The sequence below is a fragment of the Nansenia antarctica genome, assembly GCF_963989245.1.
Source record: "Nansenia antarctica genome assembly, chromosome: 5".
Taxonomy (NCBI): domain Eukaryota; kingdom Metazoa; phylum Chordata; class Actinopteri; order Argentiniformes; family Microstomatidae; genus Nansenia; species Nansenia antarctica.
In genome coordinates this window covers 13454410-13466757 of record NC_137690.1, presented here as the reverse complement: position 1 = coordinate 13466757, position 12348 = coordinate 13454410, and the positions used below count along the sequence as shown (strand labels likewise).

The 12348-nt window shown below is 45.6% G+C and overlaps 1 protein-coding gene across 1 annotated transcript in view; it reads right to left on the bottom strand.

Annotated features, from left to right (window-relative positions):
- The window catches only part of ipo11 (importin 11), a 161197-nt gene that overhangs the window by 138492 nt on the left and 10357 nt on the right, over nucleotides 1–12348 (bottom strand). Inside the window, exons 3-5 of the mRNA XM_080531365.1 lie at nucleotides 10972–11072; nucleotides 9158–9230; nucleotides 6701–6904 (exon numbers count right to left, since the gene is read on the bottom strand). Of these exons, the coding sequence (XP_080387491.1) occupies nucleotides 6701–6904; nucleotides 9158–9230; nucleotides 10972–11072 (378 nt within the window). The remainder of the gene's footprint in view (nucleotides 1–6700; nucleotides 6905–9157; nucleotides 9231–10971; nucleotides 11073–12348) is intronic.

The following is a 12348-nucleotide window of genomic DNA, read 5'->3' as shown; positions in this document are numbered from 1 at the left end:
GATCTAAGTGGATGTAAACTTTCAACTTCAGCTGTATGTTAAGTGATTTGAGCATGTGAAAAGGCATTATATGAAACAAATCCATTATAAGTACTACTGACTATACTATTTAAGTATATAAGACCACAGGGGTTCCTACAATTTATTTATTTATTTATTTACAAAAGAAACATTATCCACTGCACAGTTAAACCATTAAAGCTGTCCTTCCTTAATTGAATGGCATAGTAGGGAGTCTTTTACTTTAATTCAAATGAACTACAACACAGCCTGTGAAAATCTTCTCAGAAACCATTTAGTCTGTTCACAGTTAAGTTCTAACGTTGCAATTTTAACTTTGGTATTCATTTGGTACTGAACGTGTCATTATTTCTATATTATATATATATATATATATTTGTATGTACATTTTTATTTTAGTACTTATAGGGAACGGTTGTGTAAATAGTACCTACAGCAGACTAGACTTACTAGAAGTTGGTGCGAAAAACGAGGGGACTGTAACGGCGGAATTCTTAGAACAACAAAGGATCCCTTTCGACATCGCAAGATCGCCGGGTGAACGGTACTACGCTATCCCAACACTAAGGCGTAAGCGACGGAGGCGAGACCGTAAACAACGCCGAGGCCGCCGGGGAGGCCTAATAGCAAGGCTGAGGAGAAGCCCAAACAAACCAGCTTTGCCAAGCATTTTCCTCTCTAACGTCAGATCCCTGACGAACAAGATGGATGAACTGAGACTACAGGTGGCCAAAAACAACATCGTAGGAGATAGCTGTGTGATTATTCTGACCGAAAACCTGGCTAAATGACTACATTGTGGACGCTACTGTTAGCTTGGAGGGACGTACGTTGCACCGCGCTGACCGAACGGAGCTTAGTGAGAAGACCCGCGGAGGCGGCCTCATTATATCTACGAAGGACAGCTGGTGCTTAAACACGAAAACTGTAAGTAGCCACTGCTCCCCAGACCTGGAATACTTGACTGTTAAATGCCGACCCACATACCTCCCTAGGGAGTTTAACGCGGTGCTAATTACATGTGTGTATATAGCGCCGAGCGCAGACAGCAAAGTAGCATTGGCGCGACTATATGAAGTCATTAGTAGCCAACAAAGCACTGATCCACAGGCTATTCACATCATAGCGGGGGACTTTAATCATGTCGACCTGAAGGCAGTACTACCCAAGTTCTATCAGCATGTAAAATGTGCAACGAGAGGAGAAAAAACACTGGATAAGGTATACACCAACATCAAACGTGCTTACAAGGCTAGTCCGCTAGCTCATCTAGGCATGTCTGACCATGTGTCAATCCTCCTGATTCCTGCATACACTACAATGGGGAAAAGTGCTCCCATCACCACTAAGACTGTCAGAACCTGGCCAGAAGGGTCCGCTCCACTGCAGATCTGCCTAAATGACACCCTATGGCAGGAATATGAGCATGAGGACCTGGAACAGTACACGTCGTCGGTTCTGAACCACATAGTGAACTGCACCAACTCAGTCACCGTGGACAAACGGGTCCGGGTCTACCCCAACACGAAGCCATGGATGACTGGGAAGGTCCAAAAACTGATCAACGAGAGGGACAACGCCTTCTTCGCAGGGAAGCGCACACCGCTGTACAGCTCCACCAGGGCCAACCTAAAGCGCGGCATCAAAGCGGCCAAGGCAGAGCACAGAGAGAAGATTGAGGAATGCCTCCTGAGCAACGACTCCAGGCGGATGTGGCAGGGGGTTCAGCAGATGACAAACTTCAGAGCCAACAGGCTCACAGCCGCAGAGGACGACCCCCTGCTGGCGGGAAAGCTGAACACCTTCTACGCCCGGTTCGACGAGGGGCGAACGGAGGTAACCGCAACACAAACACCACTCTCTACAGCTCTCAGCAGCCTCACCCTCACAGAGCATGAGGTGAGACGCGTACTGAAGGCGGTGGACCCCAGGAAAGCCTCGGGGCCGGATGGCGTCCTGGGACGGGTGCTGAGAGACTGCGCCGACCAGCTGGCCGGGGTTTTCACCAACATCTTTAACCAGTCCCTGTCCCAGGCCACCGTCCCACCCTGCCTGAAAACCTCAACTATCATCCCAGTCCCGAAGAAAAGCACGGTGAGCTGCCTAAACGACTACCGCCCGGTGGCACTCACACCAATCATCATGAAGTGCTTCGAGAAACTAGTCCGGGCCCACATACTCACACGCCTCCCGCCCAACCTGGATCCATACCAGTTCGCCTACAGAGCCCACAGGTCCACAGAGGACGCCATAGCGACGACTCTCCACGCCACTCTATCCCACCTGGAGAGGGGAAACAGCTACGCGAGACTGCTCTTCGTGGACTTCAGCTCCGCCTTCAACACCATCCTTCCAGACAGGCTAGTGACCAAACTACTAGACCTGGGTCTATCACACTCTATATGTGCGTGGATCAAGGACTTCCTGACCGACCGCCCCCAGAGGGTGCGGGTGGGCCCCCACACCTCCACAGCCCTCAGCCTCAGCACTGGGTCCCCCCAGGGCTGCGTGCTAAGCCCCATCCTCTACAACCTCTACACCCACGACTTCACCCCCGTCCACCCCAGCAACTACATCGTAAAGTTTGCAGACGACACCACCGTGGTGGGATGTATCTCGGGGGGGGACGAGGCGGCGTACAGGGATGAGGTAGAGCAACTGAGCAAGCTGTGCAAGGTTAACAACCTGCTGCTAAACAAGTCAAAGACCCAGGAATTCATCGTAGACTTCAGGAGGAAAAAGTCCGAGATCCAGCCCCTGCTCATCGACGGAGAGAGCGTGGAGAGAGTCTCAACCCTCCGATTCCTGGGACATCACATGCGGGATGACCTGGCCTGGAAGGACAACACAAAAGGCACCATCAAGAGGGCACAACAGCGGCTATACACCCTGAGATGCCTCAGGAAAGAACACAACAAGCAGGAGATACTGGTGGCCTTCTACCACGGCGCAGTGGAGAGCATCCTCACCTACGGCATCTGCAACTGGTTCCACAGCTGCACAACAGCGGAGAGAAACGCGCTACAGAGAGTCGTGAGAACAGCACAGAAGATCACCGGCGCCCCCCTCCCCTCTCTGGAAGAGCTGTACAACACACGCTGTCTCAGGAAGGCCTCCAAGATCTCCAGGGACCCGACCCACCCTGGGCACGTACACTTTATCAGGCTGCCCTCGAATAGGAGGTACAGGACCCCGGCCGCTAAGACAAACAGACTGAAGAACTGCTTCTACCACAGGGCCGTCAAGGCCCTGAACACAGCAAAGGCCTAAGTTCTGGGCCCAGGACAGTCCGGACGGATTGTATGGCAGCTAGTGCTGAGGCACAAACATGTACATTTCAAGCCTGCAAACTGTGATACTTTAAAATAACGTGAAAAAATACTTTTGTGCAATATGACAACCCTAGTTGACTATCTGTGCAGTATAGTACAGTGGATTGTGTACATAGCCTTTATTTATGTAAACCAGCTCCTTACCTTCTTGTGATTTTATGCTTTTTTCTAAAATGTGTTTTTTTTTTTTTTTCCTTTCCTAACACCAGGGGAGCCACCCCTCCTAAATTTCGTTGTTTGGTACCTGTACTGTAGCAATGACAAATAAAGTCCATTCCATTCCATTCCATTCCATTCCATAGTTATATAGTTATATATTGTTATCCATCAGTGGAGCCACAGCAGAATGTACATAATTATACATTTTCCATTCTTGTATACAGTATTTTCACACTAGTGCAAAAATCTTGAATGCAGAGCCAATTTGTGTTAAGCATTAATGGCCTTTTAAAATCAACAAAGATGTGTGAGCGCGCAGAATTGTAGAGTATGAGCTATCTTGCCTATGTGAGTCTGTGTGGGTGTGAGTGTGCTTGTGTTTTTTTGTGTGTACCTATGCTGTGTGCGAGTGTGCTTGTATGTCCGTGTCTGTGTCTGTGTGTGTGTATGTTCTTATGCCTACAAACTTCTGAGCGGGGGGAAGATGACACATTTTTATAAAGGCAAACTATTCCCTCCATTTGCATGTGTTATCAAAACGCTTCCTCATCCTAGCAGCGAGAGCTCACACAAACTGAAGCCAATGATAGAATGTGCAGCTCATTTCATCCGACGATTCCCTGCTTACAAGACACCATAATGTGGGATATTGCTCATCTATTGGTATTCATAAACAAAAGGCATTCAATAACCATCACCCCTGTTCTTCCCGGCTCATTACGTGTGAAAAACTGAAACAAGTAATGCACACTGTCACTGTTCCAACTCACCGACCACTCAATCACTGTAAATTTGAGAGTAACAAGTCCTCAATGGAATAAATAAGCAATTTTATATTTTCATTAAAGAGCCAATAACACAGTTCTTTTTACACCAATAACACCATGTTGTGAAAGGAAAGAGATCCGGCAGAATGAAATAGCTTTTCAATAACCTAAACAAAACAACTGTATCCTGATTTTCAGAAGAAGAAATGCTTTTAGACTGTTGAGACAGCAATGTTTGAAGTTCTAAGGAGTCGGAATTCATTTCTTGCCGAATATTGCATCAATGATTAAATGAACCACAAATTAATTAAGTTGGATTTCATTTTCTGCCTGAAAATATTGTATCATTGATGAAATAAATCCAAATGACAATACCAGTCCTGGCCAAGGCACAGGTTGGACGAAGTTTAGTAGGCACAAAATAGAGAAGATTTTGTTTCCCCATAACTGAAATATAATCTAATTATATTTCTATGGTCTCTAGCAGTGATCAGTTGACCGGTAGACCACTCCAGCTGGTGCTCCGGGTGTTAATAGGATCATTAATGAGATAAATCACTGCTCTATGATGTAAGTCACTCAAGAACACCTTCTCTCAGACAGACAACCCTTCCTGTTCACCTTCACAACCGGAGCCCCAGAGAGCAACACAGGTGACATGTAAGGTAATACCCATGGCTCTGTTCTTAACCACAGACTGGCTTTACACACTTCCATCAATTCCCCATCACCCGAAACACGGTCTGACTTCTAGAAGTCTCTACAGAGTTCCACAAGTTCCCCATCATCAGAACCACAGTCTGGCTTTTAGAAGCTTACATTTCCAGAAGCTTGCAACCAACCACCAACAGTGCTTACACATTGCTTTAAGCAACTAGTCTATAAAGCAAAGATTATAGATTTATAAGACTAAATTGCTCATGTGGTGGTGAGATAATCATACATCGATTTTCAAACATCGTGTGATATACTGTACAGGGAATTTGTGAGTGAGTGTTAGTGGAATTTGTGATGCTTTTATCCTACAGTTCAATAGCATATCTTAGAAGTTCACGATTCCAATTCCCCTCGCTCACACTCCTTCCCTCCCTCCCTCCCTCCCTTCCTCCCACCATCCCTCCTTCATTCCTTCTCCCTTTCCTATACCTCCTCCACCCTTTTTCCCTTCAACCAAGCTATTTCTACCCTTCCCCTTCTCTTCCCTCCACGCACCTCTCGCTTCTCTCCACTCTCATTTCACTCCCCCTCTATCTATCCCTTCCCTCCTCCCTCCATCACTCAGTAACTGCTCCTCCACTCCCTGCATCCTAATCGGCTGAGTCTCGTGAGGCTGGCAGTCTTTATAGGCAGTAGCAGCAGCAGTAGCAGCAGCAGCAACATAAGCCCAGTGGCCATTAACACCAAGAGCCAGTTAATATGCTGCTGTTCTATCCTGACCTGGGGGGGGGGGACTTCAAACACCTGCTTCTCAGATTTACACAACTGCCTCTGTCATCAAGCTTTATCTCCTCTCCTTCTCACCGGGTGGTTAGAGGGGGAGAGCTGGGCACATATGCAATTGACATGCTTTAACACAGAGAGGGAGGCAGAGACAAGTATGTGGATAACTCGTATGGGGGATTAGATGCAGACAGGAAGAGTGATAGAGAAGGTGGGAAGAAGAGATAGAGAGAGTGAGGGAGATAGACAGGGGGTTAAGTGAGAGGGCCTGACAACTCCAAACTTTTGAACTAGAGATTTAAATTATTCATTGTTAGAGGACCTCAGAGGTGAGAAACGTGGCTGAGGAAAATGGCTGAGATATTATTCATTCTTTAATTTTCTTTAGAGATGTGGAGCCCTATTCTTTTTCAAACCTAGCTCTGCATTACCGCAGATATGCTTGTGTTGGTTTGGAAGGACTAACACTAGGCAAATCTGCCGTGGTACTTTCTCATCAACACTGCTACAGAACTATGTAGATAATATCTAGTATTATGTGTGTGTGTGTGAAGTGTATCTTCAAACAAGATGTACCTAGCATTTGATCTACAGAACGCACTTGGAAGCTGTTTTCCAAATACAATCTGGACAACGATTTTGAGGTAAAAAATCTGTGAAGTTCCTTTGAAGTCCCTTTAATGTGTCGCAGACTGCCCAGTCTGACATCCCTGTTATTTTTCTCATGTTGCGGTCTTATCTTCTTTAAAAAATTCAAAATAATACTGAGGAAAACATTGTGTCACTTCAAAGTGGGAGGATATCTGTTCAGTTTTTGGCAAACTCTCGCACACGCACACGCACCTTTTGGAGATTTGATCCGGTATTTGTGAGAGGTCTCACAGCAGCTAAACAGCATCCCCCAGAGGCAAAGACTGTCACTACACCAGAGGGGGGGGGGGGGGGGGGGGGGGGGTTCGATAGATAAAAAAGCATCCTTACATCCTGGAAGAGTCGCTTGTCCGCAGCCAGGCGTTTGGATGCTAGGGTCTTGGTTACGTGGTAGAAGGTGAGCAGGGCTCTGTGTTGCTGCAGGCCGTCCTGGCCCTTCACTGAGTCTAGCAGGATAGGGATGAGCTCCGGCCACTGACGGGGACAGTCCAGACGAGCCACCTTGGCGATCAGGACCGCTATCTGGGTCGCTATCTGTCAATACAAACAAACAACACACAACAGGTAAGCGATATAGCTAACAGACAGACTCTAGTACAATAAGCAAGCAGTTAAATGGAATACAGGTTGGCTAGGGAAATGACTCTTGAGCCTCATAAAATATTCCTTTTTAGCATTTGCATAAATGCTAATTAACAGGATGCCCTTGTGAATCAGGACTGAATCATACTGTAACATTGCAGTGTGTGCGTGTGTGTGTGTGTGTGTGTGTGTGTGTGTGTGTGTGTGTGTGTGTCTTCTGCAGTATTGGCTGCCTTAGACTCCAGTGGGAGGCAGACTAACGAGACTGGCCAGACAGCTTCTCCAATAAAGCCCAGCGACTGCACAGATGGCAGTGGCAATAAAGACTAACAATATTTGTAAAGGCATGTGTGTGTATGGTGATAAATGGTTAGTACACACATTTTAAAGCTTAACAGCAGCGAGGCATCACAGGAAAATGTATCTGGAGACAAAAAAGCGACTTTTGTCTGCACACACAGCAAACTGACAGTGTAAGTGATGTTGTGTTTCAGTCTTGATTCATAAAAGCTTCTGGTTAGATAACTTTTATGGTTAATGCTAAAAAGGAATGTTCTATTACGCACTGTTCATTTCTCTGGCCAACCTGTACGCATGCAGGTCTCTCAGCCTGCATACATACACATACAACAATTCCTCTAACCACAGCAGCACACACACACACACACACACACACACACACACACACACACACACACACACACACACACACCTCCAGCAGATGGGTAAGGACAGGGACAGGTGAGACATGGTGTTTTAATGTCAGTCATTGCTCTCCATATGGGTCTAGACACTACTGATGGCCTTCCCTATGGGCCACTGTGAGCTGCAATGGCAAGATAAATGCAAAAATGAAACAGCATGCATTAAAAACAAATCAGTGTGCTGCTCTGATCCTCACCAATGACTGTCTTTTATAATAAAATTAGAAAAGTTAGTGCAAACTTGCTGACATTCATTCATTCATTCATTCATTCATTCATACTCGGCGTTTCATTAGAGCAAAAGGCAGGGCTCGACATTGCGACTGTTTTGGTCGCATTTGCGAGTGAATATTTCTGTGCGACTTGGAAATACATTCAATAGCACCAGTGGACTAAAATACTGAACTACTCTCATGCGCAGTGTACATACAACTCTTATACCTTCTGTAGCCTTTGTTCTGTGTTCATATTCTTGTATTTGTCTTTCTGTGCGTCTGTGTGTTTCGTTGATGTTTCATAGTGCCTTCTTAAGTTATATTCTTTCATAACAGACACGCTGTCTCCACACACAAGACACATAGGCTTTCCTTTTACTTATTTTCTTACTTTTTGCCTCCCAACTGTCTTGAAACCCCCTGTTTTCAGCGTCTACCTTTCTTTTTGCCATTTTGGGGGAGAGGGAGATGAACATTGACGCGATGTTTAGACCTCCACTGTCACTGTGCTGCTGCTGCTCATGACTAGTACTGAAGTGAAGAGAAGACGCGGGGTCGCGCTCGCTCGCGGGCACTCGGTACGCGCCAATGCACTTGCAGTGCATCTTGGGACTTGTAGTATTATGGTGCTGCGGGCACAGAATACTGCGGGCCGGTTTTAATAGTAATTCAATATCATCCCGCGGGCAAGAGAGAACTCATTCACGGGCCTGATCTGGCCCGCGGGCCTTGACTTTGACACATGTGGTCTAGACACTACTGATGGCCTTCCCTATGGGCCACTGTGAGCTGCATTAACGAGGCTGTATAGGACTAGGCCTGCTGACCAATCTAATTGACATATAGGAGGTTGCATTACGGACTGATTCTTTTTATTTAGCTGATCACAAGTAATATGACATTTGAGAAAAGTCGCTACAGGTTCATTTAACAGCGTTGTTTAAGAGTGCTTAGTGCAACAGTGCTTAGTTTATGACATCAGACACTTCAGCTCTCTCGATTATCCATTTCGACATTCACAGTGAAATCCTGAGTGGCGAGGATAATGGACCTCATATGATATTAAGTTATCCCCATCCACTCATTGCTAGAGACCTGCCTGTCCGCCTCTACACCAACTGAAACTTTGCTGAACGAAATAACCAACTTTAGCGGCCATACCCACTAAAACTTACTGCAAATTGGGGACGGGAAACCCATCCCACCCAGCATCTCTGACAGCTGCAACAGGACAGACTTGGACCATCATGGACCATCATGGAAGACCACGGACCAACGTCACTCACCTGGTTAATTGGCTCATTGAAGTTTGTGATGAGGCCAGCCCGCAGTAAGGTCTTCTCCTCTTCTGACAGGGCACTGCAGAGACACACATACACTCAGCGATCGGTGGTACAACGTAACAGTCCACAAAATTGGATGATTTCAGTTTTTAAGAAGCCACCCAAATGATAGATTAAATTGACCTCCTGACGCCTCAATGTGAGGAGAGAGGAGAGGGGGAGGGGGAGAGAGAGAGGGAGAGAGTGAGAAACAGAGAGATGGCAAAGAGACAGAAAGAAAGAGAGAGAAGAGACTAACGTAGACTAACTACCGCAGAATCACTATCAGCTTCTAGCCAGACAGGCGGCGGAACGAGAGATCGATTATTATTACATTTCCTGTTAATTTCCAGAATCTTCTATTTGAGAGAGAAGGGATGATGTGGCGTGGTATTCTATCAGCTGGGTGTGCAATAGCATTGGCTTGGCTTTGCTCTGGTGCCTGATATTGCACAACACTGATATCCTTCGAGAGACCTTCTGCTTTGAATCCAATTTCCAGCACAGCCAACAGCAGGGGGGGGGGATTAATACAGAGGGAAGATATGAAAATATCGGGCCGGTGATATCTGTCCCTGTGTGAACCGCTAAACACTCCGTCACAGGGATGCTGGGCAAAGAATCACCCCCCTCCCACCCTCCTTCAACAGACACGACTAAGTGAAGAGAGTGGTGGGGTGTGTGTGTGTGTCTGTATGTGGGGGTGGCGGGGGATGATAAGAGAGAGAGAATGCTAAGATTGACCCTGTCTCCTTCAGCAGAGGAAGAGAGACGGAGAAAAGGAAGGGAGGGAGGGAGAGAGAGAGAGAGTGAATTAGGAAGACAGGGAGTAGTCTGTCTTATCTAAGCTAAGACGTACTGTACCACTACCCTTTTCTCCTTCAAAAGAGAAGCGTGGGGGGGGGGGGGATGATTACAGAAGTAGGGGAACAAGTGGAGGAATAAAAAGATAAAAGAAAAGAAAAGATAAAAGCGAGAAGGAGGGATAAAAACAAATAAGAGAGGTAATGAGAGAGAGAGAGAGAGAGAGAGAGAGAGAGAGAGAGAGAGAGAGAGAGAGAGAGAGAGAGAGAGAGAGTGTAATTATGAATACATCTCAGACTTGGGGAGGTGAGGGGAACATGAGGGATTAGGGAAGTGAGTCTAATAAGAAAACGAAAGAAACGTTTTAAAAAGTGAGGCGGTGCAGTACAATGAAACCAGAGATCCCAACCCTCTGATAGAAGTTGGCAACTTCTTTGCCAGCTCAAGCTCATTGCACAGTCTTTAAGAGAACACAAAGCAACAAAGGCATCCGACACAAAACACAGGAGTTCAACAATTCCAATGAACTCTCCAGAGTCCATACCTATACAAGGCAGGAGGAACAAACTTTGGAGAAAGAGTAGAAAAGGTGTGTGGGGGGGGGGGGATAAAAAAGTAGCTTGTGCTTGCTGATGCAGAATTGATTGCCTAAGAACCTGTTTAATGCATGTTTCCATCTCTTGGGTTTAAGAACAGACATTAATTATGTTCCATTCAATAAACAATTAGAAAGCCAGCATCCCAAACACAATCCCATGTGTTCTCATTCAGAACACGACCCCTTAGGTTTGAATGGAAAGCAACACAAAAGGGTTGAATTTAGCAGAAGAAGAGAGTAGAGAGGAAAAGCACTCATTGGTGTAAAAGCTAAAAGAGAGAGGGGGAAAGAGAAGGGGAGGAAGAACAGAAGGTTGAAAGGAGAGACGGTAGGGAGGGGTGGAGGGAAGGAGAGAGAGAGGAGGGCAGGTACTCACTGAGGTGCCACTCTCCTCCAGTATCGGTCGATGCCGTTTTTGAAGTAGAGCACGGCCAGCCACCTGACGTTGACGTCCAACATGTGGTTGTTGAAGATGTTCTACAGGACAGAGAACATATTCATCACCTCAGATGCACTGGTCATGTCCTGAAGGCACATCTAGATACCAGCTACTGATGCAAGACTGCACTGTCTGGATGGGGTTGAAGATGGGAAGATATGTCACATATCTTGACCAGTGGCTGGTGAAAGGGGGAACAAGTCGGCAACCAATCAAAACGTTCCGACTTTTTTTACAAAGCCATCACTTCAATGAACAGAAACTCAACTGACTATGTACGACAGAGTTAGGAAAGGGATGTGGGGATGGTAATAACTGAGGCGGTGTGGATACAAGCTTGGGAAGCCCAATGCTCTACCACTAACTCACTGACTTGGAGGGATTTTTATTGGAAGAACCTGATTCGCTTTTTTAACACTAAAGCTTAAGTCCAAATTCACTGGGTCCCAACATCCTTGTTGGAAGGAGTGCGGATCAATGCAAGTTGACCATGCACACATTTTCTGGTTATGTCCATGTATTCAATCTTTTTGGAAAGAAGTGAGTGATTTAATGTCTAAGATTCTGGCAGAAAAGATTGATATGTCTTTTTCCTGTCTGTATCTGGGAATATTACCTGAAGGTTTATGTATAAGTGATGCCTACCTCCTCAAAATTATCTTGGTTGCTTGCAAAAAAGCTATTACCAATGCTGGCTTCAGAGAAATCCCCCTACCGTGGACCTTTTTACAAAAAAATGTAATAATGTATGCTCCATGGAAAAGATGACCCACACCCTGCGTCTACAGAAAGAAAAAGGAAGTATTGGAGGAAATGGGATTGTTATTTTAAGAAAACGGACACTGATTAGGGTTTATATATATATTGTAGTTATTCATTTTCTTTTTGTTTAAATACATTTTATTTCTCTCTCACTTAACTAAATCTCTGTAACAAACTGTACCTGTCTAACCGTCATCAATGATCACGGTTCCTGAACATGACCTCATGATATCTGCCCCACAAGTTTGTGTTCTTTGTTTGTTTATGTATGATGTTTTTCTGTTTGTGTGGTATGTTATGACTGAAATGTTTCAGAGAAAAAAAAATAAGTATATAAAAAAATGTTCCGACTTTTGAAACAACGGGAATACATTTCAACACTGTTGAAAATCACAACACACTCGCTAGTCAAGCCAAAATATTGCAATGCAATGGGATTCGGTGAGTAATCCCCATTACTACCTAGTTAACTATAACACTATTTTAAATTGTTAGCAGGCTCACAAAACAAGCTGTGTTACGTTGACCAGCGAGTGTGTCATTGATTTTCAA